Genomic DNA, 16,464 nt, shown 5'->3' with positions numbered 1-16,464 from the left:
TAAGCACATAATCATTAGGCATAAATTACAGTGTGAGCATCCACCCCTGCAACGCTGAGTCAGAAGTGATATATGGGTCAGACACCTTACAAAAGCTCCTCTTCACCCTTTTCAGGGTTAGAGTTGCAGGGGTGCCAGTCAGACCATTGCAACAGGAGTCAGGGAATTGCCACAGAGCCATGCAACAGGAAGGCGCTCAGTGCTGTTGGATTGTCCCTTTTTTGGATATCAAATGTCTTGGCCTGTTAGTGGTGCTGCTGTAAAGAGAGCTCAGAAGACAAAAACACAAATGTAGGTAAACTGTGCATACAGCACATAAAATGGACCTCCCAGAGACAGAAACAGGCCAAATCCTCATTATCAGAAAATTAATTTTAGCTAGTTAGCCAGTAATAGCATCTAAGGGGAGATAAATAACTAGAAGTATGACTTAGAGTTAATAAAGATGTGGTTTCATCATTAGCTTTCACAATGCCTAGCCTGCTCAGCTGGGGATGAGTCAGCTGCTTACAGGACAGTACATTATAAATAACAGCTAGACTGGAAGTCAACCAGATATCAAGTAGTGTTGCATCAAGCTAAGCAAAGAGCAGCCGTTGTTGAAAAATCTATCCATCTTGCTGCTTTTTAGTACTGATCAACATTACATCTGATTGCAGTCACTAAAAGTTACAGAATAGTGAAGCTGTGTAGATCAAGGGGAATACCCACAACTACATGAAAAAACAACTGCTTAACAGGAGGGAACTCATGCTAAGAGAAACACTACTGCACTGCATTTTAGCCAGGACACAGTTTATAATTTTAAAAATCAGCACCGCATCTGAACAGAAGGCCAAATAGTAGACATCCAGCCTTCTGGTGATCATTAATGGAATAATATTGATCACTGGCTGACACAGCCAGAAAAAAATCGCACCTAAAATTTAGGCAAAACCTGGGGCTGAGAAGTCTGTTAATTTATAGAACAGACTCTTAGATATTAAAAGCTGAACTTGATAAAAATACTGATAAATGTACCTTATAGAACAATTTGTGTGTGGGCAGAGGGACGCATGGCTGACTGTGTTTTTTCAGTTTCTGGTTTCTTATTTAAAATAAAAATCGTAAGGCCATCATAAATCAGATTGCAATCTTGTCCTCCTCATAAACAGCTTGCCAGAGAACACAAATTATCAGAAGAACTAGGGCATACACTGTCATCACTAATTGCTTTTGGTAGGAAGCACTAACAAAACTAAAAGACTGAAAGACCATTCAGAAAAGAAGGAATTGAAGGATCCCTGTGTCAAATAAAAATAATTACAGCAGAGACCAAGCACGTGTTTCTCTGTTAAGAGTTACATCCTCTAGACATGGAATGAAGATGAAGATGAACCTTTGGAGCTGTCTGCCTTTGAAGCACAGCCAGGGTAAGGTTCATTTATACAGGTATGGATGCAATGAAAGGGAGCCTACTGAGCAGTTTTAAATCTACCAGAAACAACTAAACCCATGGCATTTCAAAACACAACAAACAAATTTTGATGTCCTTCCCTTCTTACTAAATGAGCCCCACAAACATCTATTAGAAGACAGCAAAGTTGAAAGAACTGTTCTAGTAATGAAATTCCTCTCTCAGACTTCTGAATCACATTTATTCTCACCTACCAGCATCCCATCCCTGGGAACTCTAGGCTTCTCTCCATCTGAACTAAAAATCAGAAGAAGCAAAGATTTACTCTGCCAAGTCCAATGCTTCTTTCCTGATAGGTCTTATTTCCAGTGCAGAGGAGTGGCTGGACTAATTGTGGCTGTAATAATTAGCTCATAGATTGTTTGGATCATGGCATCAAACATCAGGGCTCAGAAGGACATAGGGCTGGAGGGAGGAACTGTGCTGTTGTACTTCATCTCACGGCTGATACTGAAGGTTGGTTAACCTTCGCAAGCTGCGCTGAGCTGAGCTGTTCCTGTGTTTAGCAGTCACTGTACAGACATCACAACTTCACGTGGCACCAGTGCCAGCCCTGACCACGGTGCCTGCAACATTTCAGGAGAAGACTTCTGAAAGCACAGGACTCATTTTTTCAGTCCTTGGCCTAGCCATTAGGCAGAAAAGTTCACTGACTGGTTTGATGGCCTGGCAATGGTACCAGCAGTGACATTTAGGACCGCAAAGCCCCAGTCTCCTGCTTTAGCAGAATTTCACAAATGCAGTCAGACAAAGTTCATATTCTTAAGTTCTTACACCATTGGCTGATCCCAAATATAACAGTCCAGACATGCTCTCTGCCAAGCCTGCCCCAGTTCTGCAAAACTGTAACGTACGTACCATCCTATCCATCTCCTCAACGCCTCTCTGGGAGAACAGAGGCAGACATGCAGTCTGGCCTCATTCTAATACTTTCTAATACTCCATTAACATACTTGGCATCACAGCCACCCGGGCCTCTGCAGATCTCTCCTGCAATGTGAGTCAGAAACGTCTCCTCACCCTCCGTTTATATGCACCAGAGTACAGATTTTCAGCTGAAGAAGTCACTGACTTCAGTTAAGCTAAGACAGTTCATGCCAGCAGGAGTTCACCCACAGGTGTGTGAAGTGCTTTTAATCTGAATACCCCATCAGTTTTTAACCGTTTAGTCACTACAAAACTGTATGTAGTCACTGTGTCTGAAAATAATCTTTCACCTCGTTTTTTCAGATCAGTCAGAAATGTCTTATTTAAATGTCTGCCTCTCTTCTTGTATGTCCAGTGTGCAAACCACTTCTATTTATTTTGCTCTGGGAGAAGAAATGTCACAGACATTAAACAACTGGCATTTCTGAGAGGCATTTGTAGACTATCTCTTAGCTCAACAGTTGTATTTTTTTCAGAGATATTGAAGAGATGTATTTCAACACCGCAAGTGCTTTCTAAATTTAGTCAGATTTCAAGCTGATGCGTATTTTTATAGCTAAGCCCCAAAATACATTTAGAAACAGTCCAGAAATTATGACTTATGAACACATCTTCTGAGCTTGTTACAGATGTTCTTATTTTCATAGACTATAAGAAGATCAAGAAAATATATTATTAGCCATAATTCATTCATTATTTTAATAGATTAGCTAATCATAGGTAAGCCATGACAATGTAACGAATCTGAAATGTGCGATATATTTGGTAAAAACTGTGTGAACCAAAAGGCCAAAGAAATTTTTGTGAGAAGACTTGTGAGTTTCAGGCAACTTGCTTCTCAGCTAGACCTCCTGCAGCATCAGGTTCTAAGTCCAGGTTGGATAACTTGAGATACACTCCTGGAAACTGGTCCTAATGGGCTGTGAACTCTCTGCCAGGCACTACTGCTTTTCCCAAGGAATGAGAAGATGCAACAGCATTCACATGCCAAGTCAAGGACATGTTTCTCTAAGATTTTTTTGTTGAAGGGAGAAAAGTTTGCAGGAAAACTGAGAATCAGCTGTGCTGAGTCCTTTCCCCCCTAACAAGCCATAACTGCTGTTGTCAGTAGAGGTGCCTGGTGCCACCTACAGCAGGTGCTAACATTATTTACATAAATCAATGCAATGAATTACTGCTGCTGGTTTAAGAATTTAGAAACGACTCAGAAAAGAACTCCTAACCCTGACCTATGTAATAGGATAACCAAAACAGTATTTTACACCTTATATTGTCCACTCAGAACTGGGGAGGGTGTTCAGCAATTCTGAACAATCCAAAAAAACCCCACAGCAGTTGTGCATGCTGAGCACTGCTGAAAACCCCCACCTAGAAACTGACGACAGGGTGAGCCAAGCTTTCAGTCTGCAGGGCAGAATTGGACTTAGAACTATATTGTATATATATACATAAAATATATATATATCGGGCAAATTTTTTGTTGATAAAATAAAATAGAATAAAAATGCTGTGAAAATTTTACTGGATCCTTTTTTTAAAAGTACACTTTAACTTCATTAGGGGAGAGCATAATAGTAAGCCCATCAGTGATAGCCAGTGTATTGAATTCCAAACAGGAAATAAGTAATTCAATACACAGCTAATAGAATAAGGGAAAGCAGATATCTGCGAGTGATTTATCAGGTAAGTTACAGATCACTTTGTCAGGAGGAAAAGCATATAGATTATCATCTATTTCTGTAATATGCATACTAGATTATTTATGTAAATTACCTATTCATGCATTTTTCTGGGATATCAGAGCAGGTTTCTTTTTCCAACTATTTTTCTCCTGAACTCTATTTGCTTATTGGTTTTTTTCTTATGTAAAACAATTAATATTCATTCAACAGAAATGCTCATTTGAATAAAAAGGATAGAGGGATCTTTGAGGAAAAAACTGGGCAAACTGAGGACAATGCAGAGGACAGGGTGTTTAAGGAATTTCAAATTCCAAAAGCTTAATGGTTGCCAGAGGTTTTGGAGGCATTTTGTCTGCCTTAGAGCCTACACCATTAGTTTTCTCATTGTTGTCACCCTATTCTTCTTGCCTGTCTACAACCGTCTGGTTTTCTTCATCTTGTGTTTAAATCATAATCTCTTTGTGACAGCAGCTTGTTGCTTTATTCTACCTGTGCAGTGCCTGGCTCAGTGGAATCGCAGCCCATGAGCTTGGTAAGCCCAGAGGTAATGCAAACAAGGGACAACATTGGTATTAATACAGGTACACCGTACTGCTCTTTTACTAAGCATAAATGTGACATTATCCTCCACGTTCACAACAGATAGTGTAAAAAAGGGGAGGGGAAGGGGCTGGTACAGCTTGAAGTCCAGCAGAATTTAGGGCTGTAGAGAAAAAGCAGGCAGTATTCCTGCCCTCCTCCATCCCACCTTCCCCGCTGTCCCAGCTGTTTCAGTTTTGCCTGCATTTTGTGAAGAAAACGCAGGAAAGCTCAGGAAGAGCTTTCTGACTCAACCCACTTATCTAACCATGTGTAACACTTTGCTTCTCGTAAATTCACGCAGCTTCCTCAGACAGCTTCAACGAGCTGCATTTCAGAAAAACCCTAGATCCTTCTGTGATGGTTTAGGATGTGATATATTTTTCATTACTGAGGCAACGGAGCTATGTACACGAGCACAGAGAGCTGCCAAGGAGGAATGATGTGCTGTTAATAAGGTCACAGCTACATTTCCCCACAGCCGTTACTGACTCTTTAAAAACGAGAAAAAAATCCCAAACCCTTACACGTCTTCTCAGCCTTTCTATCATAAGCCTCAAAGGGATCACAAATTGGGGTGAGAGGGTCACCCCACTGCCGAATGGGAGTACTCAGAAGCTCCATTTATCACTGAAGTACGAAGCCCCTGCTATCACAGCAGGGGTGGCAGAAGTATGTGCAGGTTCTGCCCCTGCCAGCCAGGGTCAGCTGAAAAGCTCAGGTCTCCCCTTAGAGCTGGAGAGATAATTAGGAGGTCTTTGGCTGAGTCACAAGCTTAGTACACGCAGACCTCATTCTTTGGGGAGAGATCTTAGTTTTCCTTCTTTCACAGAGACATTTCATGTAATCAAATGCCTTAAGCTGATATTGATTTACCTCATCCGTTCATTGATCATCTAGAGAAGCACACGCTTGCTGTGGAAAGGAGGTATAATTCTCATTTTACAGACTGAAAACAAAGGCAGAAAAAAGGTCAGTGGTAACTGAGGTGAGTTTTTTTCCTACAAATCTAGCAGCTGGAGCAGGCTGGGAACCCCCACTCAGCCCCATTCACTAGCTCAGCCTGAGAGCTGTGTCTCAGTGGTTGTCCAAGTGACTCCAAAAATGAGGCCGGTAAGTGTCCAAACTTAGCAGCAGAGACAGTGAAATTATAAAGGCTCTGAACTGCGCTAAGGGCCATTATGTTCTCCTGCCTCAAATGCACCACATCACAGAGTCAGTTATGAACGAGAACACTGCTAGTGGAATGTGCACTTAACACGATACTGCACAGCGTACAGAGTAGCATGGTGAAAGGAAAGATATTTGACCAAAACAGGTGAGATGTTGCCATACTGTTAAATTAATACTATTTCATACTTTGTTAGTCTCCTTTTCTGACTACTGGGAGGATTCTGAATATTCTAGTGGGTGCAGGATTCAGTGATGGAAAGAAATTGTTCTAATGAAAACAGAGCATATTTTTCTACACAGATTTCAGGGTTTAACTCTTTGAATGTCTGGTTACTGTCAGTCTTGCTAGGCTTCTGTGAGTTTCCTACTTCATCTTCTGTCTTCCCTGACACCACAATGGTTATCTGATGACCTCCTTGCTAACAGATTTCACAAGAGAGAAAGAATGGATAACCCCGGATTTTGGCAGTACCTCTGAGAGAAGCCTGATCAGGAAAGAAACTGGAAGAGCTTGTGAGGAAAGGAAATAGTTTAGTTTGCTACAAACAAGTGTACTGTTTCTGCTTGCTCCTTTCCAATACACAAACAGGGTCACTCACAACATTAAACAGACTGCAATAATTATGTTATCCAGTTGTACTTCCCTAGGGTATCTACAGAATAATGTTCTCATTGTCATCCAACAGAGAATGCGGCTTCTTGTTTCTCTATAGATACCATCTTCCTTATCCAAGAGATTTATCATTATTAATTGTCATCCGATTGCACTTGTACTCTTACAAAACCACATGGGTTTTATCTTTTGACAGACATGAGGGAGCTTCTCTAAAGCACCATTTAGAATAACAGGCTTTTAGATCTTCATGGTTTTATTCTCTTTCATTTGAAGCATGATCTCAGACCGCATAGTACAAAGATGTCTCACTGGACAAGTCAAACGAAACACAGGACTGTGACTCATGTTTTCCTTTTATGACATACTTTTCTACTTTTTTTGCCATTATGTACTAGCATGGGACTGTCAGAATCCCTCCTGTTGGCTGTGTGGTTTAGTCCCTGTGGCTTGCTTCGCAGTCGAGAAAGAAGACCTACCATTAAGCAATCTCACCACCATGGCCTCTTTGTCACACAACCCACAACTCTGCATGGCCATCTTTTCCAACTTGTAACTCCATTTCTCCTGAGTAACTCCTGTAACATCGCAACCTCCCTTTCCTTGGGAGCCTGCAGAAATGTCCCTCTGACACTTAGCCTAATTGTTACCAAAGTTTATTCATAACAGGCTTCTCCTCACTCTAGGAAATTACCAGGCATGGTACTGACTTGAAGAGCTTGGCTTCTCTTACATTGGTGCTTAAGAAGAATCTCTGGCAAGTTGCACAAATAAATTTAAAGGCAGTGGCTAAAGAAATTGACTGTATGCCAACAGGAAGAGCAAGAGCTTGGGGAGTTCCTGATGATCTCACCCTGGAAACATAAAGCCAGGCTGTGGGATATCTCTGACAACTGATACCTAAGGGTTTAAAGACAGCAACATGTGAAGCAACATTATTACTTGAAATAACAGTCCACGAGAGTGGTCTTAAAAATTCTTGTAGCAATTACTTAGACTGAAGCAAAGGAAGAGTTAATAATAGTAATGACCATGAGGTTCTGTGGGAATATTTTTCTTGGCAAAGCCTGTAGAACCAGTTATTTTCCTTATCTGTAAATACTTTCTTGGACTGTATCAAATGAGAAAGTTGCTGGCTGGGGATTGGGAGGGGATTCAATGACTCAGCAGAAGACTACGTTTGTTCTGCCACAAAGGCCTTTCATTCTGAACTGTCTGAGTGCCAGCTTTGTAAACGGGACAATTACTTCTTTCTAGATCTCAAAAACATTGAGTTAATTACACAGGAAACTAGTTGTGATGACATGAAATCAATTTACATGTAATAATCATTTGTTGCTTATCATCCCTAAAAAAATCAGACATAAGAAGTCTAAAAGCTCCTTTTACACCTTGATCTTAAAAATATACTACTGGGTTTAAACCTTTTTTTATGCCAATGCCCCTGATTCCTGTGTCTATCAAAACATTTAACATCCAGTGCCTTCTTCCTGTGATTCCATTTATGTTATCGCCAGCTAACCAGACTGATCCTCCAAACCAGTAAAGGTCAGCACAGTGGTGCCTTGGGGGGGACCCCAGTCTTAACTGACCTTAACACTTCAGGTTTTAAAAACGTGAGAGGTGAACTGCAAGGAAATGGCAATTGAGGATAAATGAAAAGGAGGCATCTTTAGCGCACCACCAAACTTTGACTGCAGAAGAATGAGAATTTTCAGGTATTGCCAGATTTCCCGAAAAGAGAGGCCTTTGGGTGCTGCTAAGCCTTCAGTCACCCAAGAAATATCTGTAGCTTCAGAGAGGCAGAAAGAGGTTAGCAAAGAATAAAAGGAATCAGTTCAGAACCAGGGCTGGAATGCAGGGATCCATAAGCTCACTCAGTATCTGCCAAATCTGAAACATTCTTCTGCTTCCAGCATCCCTAGTGAGGGAGACTGTAACTGCTTCTCACCAAAGGAAATTACTTACCAGCAGATTCTTGGGGTTATGAGTCTGATAACACTCTTACCTAAGGTCTCTCTGAAAGATGCTTTCCATCCCCTGTCTGCTCCAAAGAAGTCAGTGTTAAACACCAGGAACAAGTTATTACTGGAGCTCTTAATATTCGGAGGCAGTTCTGAGCCACAGAATTTCCCAAGGAGAGGAGCATGGGTGTCTGAGCCGTCATATACAGCCACATAATCTTTGTAGCAGGAGGGAGATATTTCGAGCTGGAAGCTGTTGAATCTGTAAAATACACTTGGAGCTTTAGGTATCACATTTTCATTTCTATTCCTGTGTTACATGTGTTTTTAGTGCCTGAGGAAAGGCCCAAGTAACAGCAGTAGCCAAAGCCATACACAAACATTTCTCTACATTTCTCTACAGGAACAAGCAAGCAGAACTATTAGCTGCATGGCAAAACACTCCAGCCAACCACCCTCAAAGAAATTGTGACTTTCACCCACTGGGTCTCTTGCAAGGCAAGCTGTCAGCACACTTCAGCTTTCTGTGAAGCAGCACACCTCCACTTTGCAAACACACCCTGTCTCACTTCTGCAGATTGTTCAGGCTGCAATTTCTTCGGGCACAAGTGGCATATAAAATTCAGGATCAGAGTGCAGACCATCTGGGTCTTCACCTTAGTTGGGAAATGTCCTTTCAATTCTTAATTCATGATCAGCATATATATTACAGAAGAATGTATCCTTTTTTTTTTTTTTTTTTGTGGTAGCCATATCCCTCTTTTAGGCAAGACAGCACACTCGGAAGTATACTCTTTCTGGGTGGGTATAATAATACTTGATCTGCAAAGTGAGTACCAGCCTTCTAAAAGAATATTTTTTTCTTATATAAACTCATAGATGTCTCGTAACTCCTCAAAGGCTGAAAGAATTTGACTAAAGCATGAGCTGCATTTTTACAATCTCTTAGTCCTCTTGGTAACCAAACTGGGAAGTTAAAATTCTGGTGATGTTCTGCACAGAACAAGTTACAGAGAAAGATGTAAGGGAGCCTGAGGTTGATAAATGTGCCTTCAGTAGCCATTTCTCATTTTAGTTCAGCTTCCCCTTGGAAAAGGAAAGATAGAAAATTGTCAATAATTTCTGCCTTTAATTGGAGTCAGAGACCTCCCTTCCCCCTTAATAACAAGCTGAACTTGGATTACATACTTGTGAACTTGGATTACATACTTGAGGGCCACTACTTTGCCATTTCCAACTGTGATGTAGTACGAACAGTTCATGTTGTTGTGGTAATCAAGAACTGAATGGGCCGGACTGCTGATAACACCAACAGAGCCATTGAAAATGCCACCACAAGCTGTAGGGGAAACAGAAAAAAGAGTGATTAGTGTCTGAATACTAGCTTGGTCCTAATTCTCATATTCTTGCAGGAGTTTAGCCATAAGGAAAGTCCTTGATAAATTAGAAGCAGTCTTTGCTGTATGCCTAAAACTTTTAAAGGTGGAAGTAACAGGTCGTTACTCATCCATACCAAATGGCAATGGTTCCATCTTTGTGCAGTAAAAAATTGAGCCTGATTTCAATTGTTCTGCAGTAGGACCAGGCAGCAGTGGGATGGGGCAGCTGCCCCATGCAGCAGTGTGATGAAGGTGTGTCTGGAGTAGTTCTGCACCCATTCTAGCTTGCCAAGAGAAACCTGGCTGATGTGTGGGCAAAGACATTCCTTCACCCAAACTCTGGCCCCATGGAAGCCTCTGAAAGTTTGGCAGTGACACAAAAGCAGCCACAGTTGTACTGAGCCCTGACCCTGCCTTTTCTGAAATAACTGTTCACAGAGCCTCATAATTTTTCCACCTCCTGGCAGGGCTAGGGCATCGCTGTAGCATTTGTTCTGTGCAGGAAGGCAGAGAGCAGTCCCAAGGTATCACTGACCCTGGGTAGTGTTCCGCACTTCACCCTGTGCTGGGACTTGCCAGCAGTGGGGGGTGGCTGAGTTGGAGGACTGCATACTTGCTCTCTGGCTGAGCGAGCTGTGAACTGCTTGGCTTCTCACACCGCGGATGCTGATGAGGGCAGGATGTGGCTAATGTTTGTTCCCAGCTTCAGTGCTTGAGGGAACAAGAACTATTATAAAACCAACTTTAATCTCCATTGTTAGCTTCAGCCTTTATTTTATAATCTTAACTTAGCAAAAAACATTTCCCTGCGTCCTGTTGATTAACAGCTCAAAGCCACACACAGCTTTTCATGTTTTAAAGGACATGCCATTGCCCAGGCCACCACCTTAACAAAGGCAGTCCCATACAGGGTGCTGCTGGATGCAGAGCCCCTGGCTGCCCAGCGGCTCAGGCTGGTGGCCCCGGGAGCACTGGCAGATAAAGGACAGGGGCTGGGAGGATAAAGAATCAGTATTATTCTGCACTAGGAGGGGGAAGCATTTTTCATTTTTTTTTCAGCAAACAGTACAACTAGAGGGAAGAGGAATGTTAATTGCTAGAATCTGCTTTGTATACAACAACAAGCTAATAAGGCTTCAGTCATCTTTCTCAAATGTCAGAAGTCACAAGTCAGATAGCAGCAACTGACTTCAGTGAGTTATGAAGGTCTTTTCCATGAGTAACTGCACATTGTCATTGCTCAGTGCCATTCCCTCTGTCTTATCTGTATCAGGCCATTCATTTTATATAAAGAATTCAGCCCTATGCTTTTTGCTGTGGCTTCAAACATGAGGAATGCACTAAGGGAAATACCAAAGTTAAGAACTCACATTTTTCTCTGCAGTTAGAAAAATGATGATTTAAAAAATCAAAGTACTGTCTCTACAAGTTAAACCTAGAAAATACTAAAACAGGTTCTGAAAAGAAGATTAATCCTTTAGGGTATTTATATTTCATGTAAATTCTAAACTCAGTTGGAAACTTCTTTTTCTAATATGTATTTCCTCTTTAAAACAAAACAGATTTCATGTGAATGACAAAAAGTTTAGGTGAAAATATTTATTAAAGAATAAAAATGTATCTAGATCCCGACTTTTATTTTTACTAATACCTGGCACTGCAAGAGGGTCATCAAATGGAGGCATATAGCTGGATCCATTTAAAGATCCTGTTTTGGTTCCCATTTTTAATAATGTAGTTTTAGTGTAACTGAGAATCAGACCATTCTCCTGTATATGATAAAATCTTTTAAATTAACTCAGTTAAATAAACAGGTGATGTTTCTCCTTAAACACTGTAAAAAAAAAACATCCAACCAACCAACCAAACCCCTACGCCGCCCAAATGAGCTGCATTTGTTTTATACAGCAAAGAAGTGTTTCAGTTCCTGACTTGGTCCAATGTAGAGTCTTGAAATGAAAGTTGTGAGATAACACATCGGTCAGTGACAACACACACCAAGCAGCCCCATGTCCTGTTTCTGAGAGCTCTCTTTGGCAAGTGCAGAGGGAATATGAACCATCTACACCCATGTAAGTTATTCCCCACATGAGGGACATTTCCTACACCAAACCATTATCCAGCCGGAGCATTCCTACCATCTAAAACCTAAAGAACAGGACAGTGGCTACTCACCAACTGTTGTGTATCTCGCCTGGAATCCAAAGCCTGCAATGTGGGAGTCAGTGTAGAAGTTGAGCAGCGTAGGTCCAAAGACACTGACCGGGGCAGGGAGCTGATTACCACAGAGCGTGATGAGAGGATGTGGGGTAACCCTCGTCCCACGGAAGATGCTTAATCCATCATAAAGACAAATTCTGCTCAAGAGTGCTGGGGCTGTGTGGACATATAATGCAGAAGTGTTAGCAGTGTATTTTCCTTGTGATCTACTGAGCTGCAAGTATATAGACCTCACGCAGGATAAGAATTAAATTTTATATTACTTTCCATTCCAGGATATCAGGATCTCATTTGCTTGCTGAGGAAGCAACTGTCGATTTTAAAACATGCAGAAAAACTGAGGCAGAAAAAGGCAGACACCTTGTATATAAAACATCAGACTAGTCTCATTCAACACATCCTATCATCTGGAAAAGGCTCCAGGCCCCTTGAGTTCATGGGATGAGCAAACACCATCTATGAGGAGATGAGAGGACTAACAAAAGCATGGCTTGCCTCTGCAGGTCAAAGCAACATACCCTTTGTTACAGGCAACCAACTCCCTGGTATTTCTTTCCCCTAATGCAGAAGTCAGCAGTCAGTGCAGGGAATTTTAAATCACTAAAAGTGAGAATTTGGGAAAACAAATAAACAGTTCATACACTAACATGTTTCAGAGCTGACTTCTTTCTCAATTCCCTCAAACTCTGGAGTACCTAAAACCAGATTCTTCAGGTTGACTCAGAAGACTAAAAAAAAAAATTCAATCTTGCAGTTTGCCACTGAAATGCTGTAACTGCGGCAGTCAGTGGACATCTGGAGATGACTGAGCCATAGGAAAACACCCAATGATTTTCAAGAGCAATCTGCTTTATGGGGCAAATCAGTGCAGATAGTAGGTTGAGTGAAAAGCGGCCCATTCAGAAGAACCAAAAACCATAGAAATGGGGAATGCAGTGTTCTACTATTTTCTCCTATTGGTTTTCAGTTTCTCATTTGCAATTAGGTTTCTGGAGGAGACATCATCTCTCGATTCCCTGCCCTTCCTGACTTCCTAGCCACCTCACCATGCGCAACCATATTTGACTGAGACAAGAAGTCTCATAATACATTAAGCTCATGTAAGTTTAATGAAGGTCAGCAGCTGAGTTAGCATGCCAGGGAAATGTCACCAAAGAAGGACAAGCTGTGTTTTCAGTGTAAGGCTGTGAGTTTAGGCAGAGACCTGCCAAGCACCAGCCATCAGCACCCTGGGAGCTCAGAGCCATGTCACCGCCTCCCTGTCCAGCTGGGAGCCACAAGCATGGGGAGAAGTTGGTGGTACCCAGAGTGGTACCACCAAGGCATGTATGGTGGAAGCCAGAGAGGTTGGCATCATGTGGAAGTGAGAAGGGAGCCACGTGGGTTATACAAGAAAGCTGGATGAATGCTGTCAGTGAAAAACATAGTACACATCTACTGAAAAATGAGCTTCGTTAGTTGTTATGCTTGTAGAACAACCTGATGTCTTCTTTGTCTTCGTCTTCATCATTTACAAGCATAATGGAAGCTGGGGTGTCACATGTTTGTTGAGGTTAAGTTATCACGTTCAGCAATCTGTTAGCAACAATGGGGCAGTTAAGGAAACCGCAAAGGATTAATGAAGAATTAACGAAATTTAACAGGAGAGATGCTGAGCCTACTGTTGCAGCAGAGTGACTCCTGCAGACTGTCCAGTCAAAACAAGCTGCTTCCTAGTGTTGCAGGAAACAGGATGACTCATATTGAACAGGATGACAAATAGGAATGGAGTGATAATTCTGTTTCACAAGAACAGCAGGGTGATCCCAGCAGTCAGGTATATTTTAGATCCTCTCTGGAGTTTTCATTTAAAGAGTCCTTCTCTCTCAATGAAGACAAAGTATTCTAACGTGTTTTACAATTATGGCAATAGGGAAATATGGTGTTTGTCTGACTCTAACAAGAGTAACTAAGCCAAAAACAATCAGCCACATCAGATACCTGATTATACTGTTAATAAAATAATTAATAAAAATATTCTTCATGTCTTACCCTATTATGAGAATACTTGACAGTGTGATTCAATTAAAAAGCATAATACACTTTTAAATACAAAAAAAACAGGGGGGAAGAAACGGACACAAGTGCTATTTCAGAATGGAAAAAAATTGAGAAAGCAATTCAGGTCCTTTCCTGAAAAGACTTTGGAGAAAGGCATGAAGTGAAACAGATTTCTCAGCAAAGCAAAGGTCCACAATACCCACCACAAGTTGTTTTGAACTGCTGCACTGGGAAGAATAAAATGGCTGATGTAGAATTGTGAGCAAAAGTCTTAAATTCTAGCTTTGGATCCTCATTTTTCAGGCAAATATCATTTATGACCCATGAATCCTGGCAGGACTGATGATTAAATGATCTCTACCCTGTAACTTATTCTCTTGTTTACACTTTCCTTAATGCCTCATCATACTAAATGCATTATTATGTAAATAATGCCCAGCCTCAGCCTCTTCTGTTCTGTCTCCTCATGCCATACTTCCAGCCTCTACACATACTCAGCACATCATCAGCGATTCTCCTCTGTAGTTTATTTCCTCTCATTCTATCATCTTAGATCTTTTCTAGACCAAGTTCTGTCCCTTGCACTACAATGAAGCAGCTTTTCATGAGTCTCCAGAGGTCTTTTCTTAGCCAGATGTCAGACCCACATCCTCTTTGAGCTGACAGGCACTTTCCACATAGCTGTCGCTGTTTTTCTTCATAAAATCTTGTCTACTAAGAGCTTTTGCTCATCCTTCTGGTATTACTGTATTCTCTCTTCCGATTCATCCATGAGGATTCAATGAAACATCTCCTCTCCTGTCTTTCTCTATCTCCATATTAGCTCTGTATAATCTCATTTGCAAGGACAGATGCAACTACTATCTCTGTGCTGATGACCCCGTAAGTGTACTTCCTACCTCCAGGCCTCTTTCTGTTCAGCCTAAAATCTTATTTCTGTCTCTCAACAAAACCATTCAACAGGAGAGCCCCGCTGCCCCCCCGCCAAGTCTTCCATTCCATCCTCTTTATTTATGCCTCACCATTTTGCCTGCTCTCACTAGGTCCATGTCCATGATTTTGTTCTCTCTAGGTTTTCACATCCAGGCTAGATCTAAATACTGTCAATTTTTTCCATTTATTATCTTTAATATAAACTCTTCCCCATCCTTCACATAGCTATGACTCTCACCCAAGAAACAGTAATTTTTCCAAGATACTGTACCATTCGTTCCTCTAGCCTTAACAGTATTTCTTCCAAATACTGCTCAAGAGATCAATTATTTGGCCTGATGTTATGAATCCTTTTTCTTTGAATTGCTCTGTGTATTTGCTTTCAGGGCCTTTTGTTATCTATCTGCACTCTATTTAAATAATCATCTCTTGGTACTGCTCAGCTTTTGACACATTGACTCATGCCTCCAAAGTTCACATAGTAAGAGCTTCAGTTGCCCTTACATTACAGTTTGAAATATGCTTTGTGCTGTCTTCCTTCCAATTAGCAGAAATTTCTGTTCAGTCTCATTACTCTCCATCAAATCATTTATTTGATATGATGCCTGCATAAAAACTTTGACCAAACTTGGGTCTCTAACTGTCTGATCACTAATAACAATGTCCTCTTTCCATCTTTCTGTCTATAGAAATAGATTCTATTTCATTTTGTATTGAGGCAGAACCTGTCTTTTCATTTAAAGTTTGTAAAACTTAAAATAATGAGCTTTTGGTTCACAACTGTAGTTTCTGCTATAAATGGTAATGCAATTAGTACTTACTAATGTAAAGTAATATGCATATATATAATCCTATGCAATACATTAACCAGCTCCATAGCACAAGATACTATTTTGAAAGCAAGGAATTACAAGTCTTTCATATATACATATATCTATATATCTCCTCTTTCAAAATAACCTATTGCAAAACTTGGCTACTTTCTGAATTGCCTAGAAACAACTGAGAAATCAGATAAAAACAACTCCAAAATGAAGCAGTGACCCTATCCTAGATTGCAAAATTACAGTTGCATGTTTAGAAAAAAAAAGGAGAAATAAACAAAATATTAGAACATTTTGCAGGCTGACATGGTATCAACACAAATAAGGTTATTTTGTATGGACAGAGTATAAATACTACAGAATTCTAAAAGCAGGTATTGCAGGAGGCCCACAGCCATTTCCCCTATTTTTCCATGATTTGGAACTCAGATTTTATTGGATGTTACATTCATACTTGAAGAGTATTACAGCCATTTAATAATGCACTGTCATAGCTGTCCTAGAGGTGTATTTGTAGGGACATTCATCTGAATAAAGCTTATGACCAAAAGATGGATGTGATTAATTATTTCTTAGCTAGTAAGTTTACTAAGATAGATAAATAAGCTTTGTTTATTACTTTAGTATGTTAGATTTGTGTAGACCGCTAATCCAAGGAGGGAGGACAGATTTAG

At 40.8% G+C, this 16,464-nt stretch overlaps 1 protein-coding gene across 8 annotated transcripts in view; it reads right to left on the bottom strand.

Annotated features, from left to right (window-relative positions):
- CUBN (cubilin) overlaps positions 1–16,464 on the bottom strand; it is a 151,446-nt gene that overhangs the window by 8,819 nt on the left and 126,163 nt on the right. For all 8 annotated transcript variants that reach the window (XM_080386348.1, XM_080386347.1, XM_080386349.1 and 5 more), the window contains 3 exons: positions 11,949–12,149; positions 9,604–9,733; positions 8,439–8,656 (listed from right to left, as the gene is read on the bottom strand). In XM_080386348.1, coding sequence (XP_080242474.1) covers positions 8,439–8,656; positions 9,604–9,733; positions 11,949–12,149 — 549 coding nt within the window. The remainder of the gene's footprint in view (positions 1–8,438; positions 8,657–9,603; positions 9,734–11,948; positions 12,150–16,464) is intronic.

Source organism: Falco punctatus (assembly GCF_963210335.1).
Source record: "Falco punctatus genome assembly, chromosome: 4".
Taxonomy (NCBI): Eukaryota; Metazoa; Chordata; class Aves; order Falconiformes; family Falconidae; genus Falco; species Falco punctatus.
Note: the sequence above shows the minus strand (reverse complement) of the source record. Positions and strands in the feature narration are given on the sequence as shown.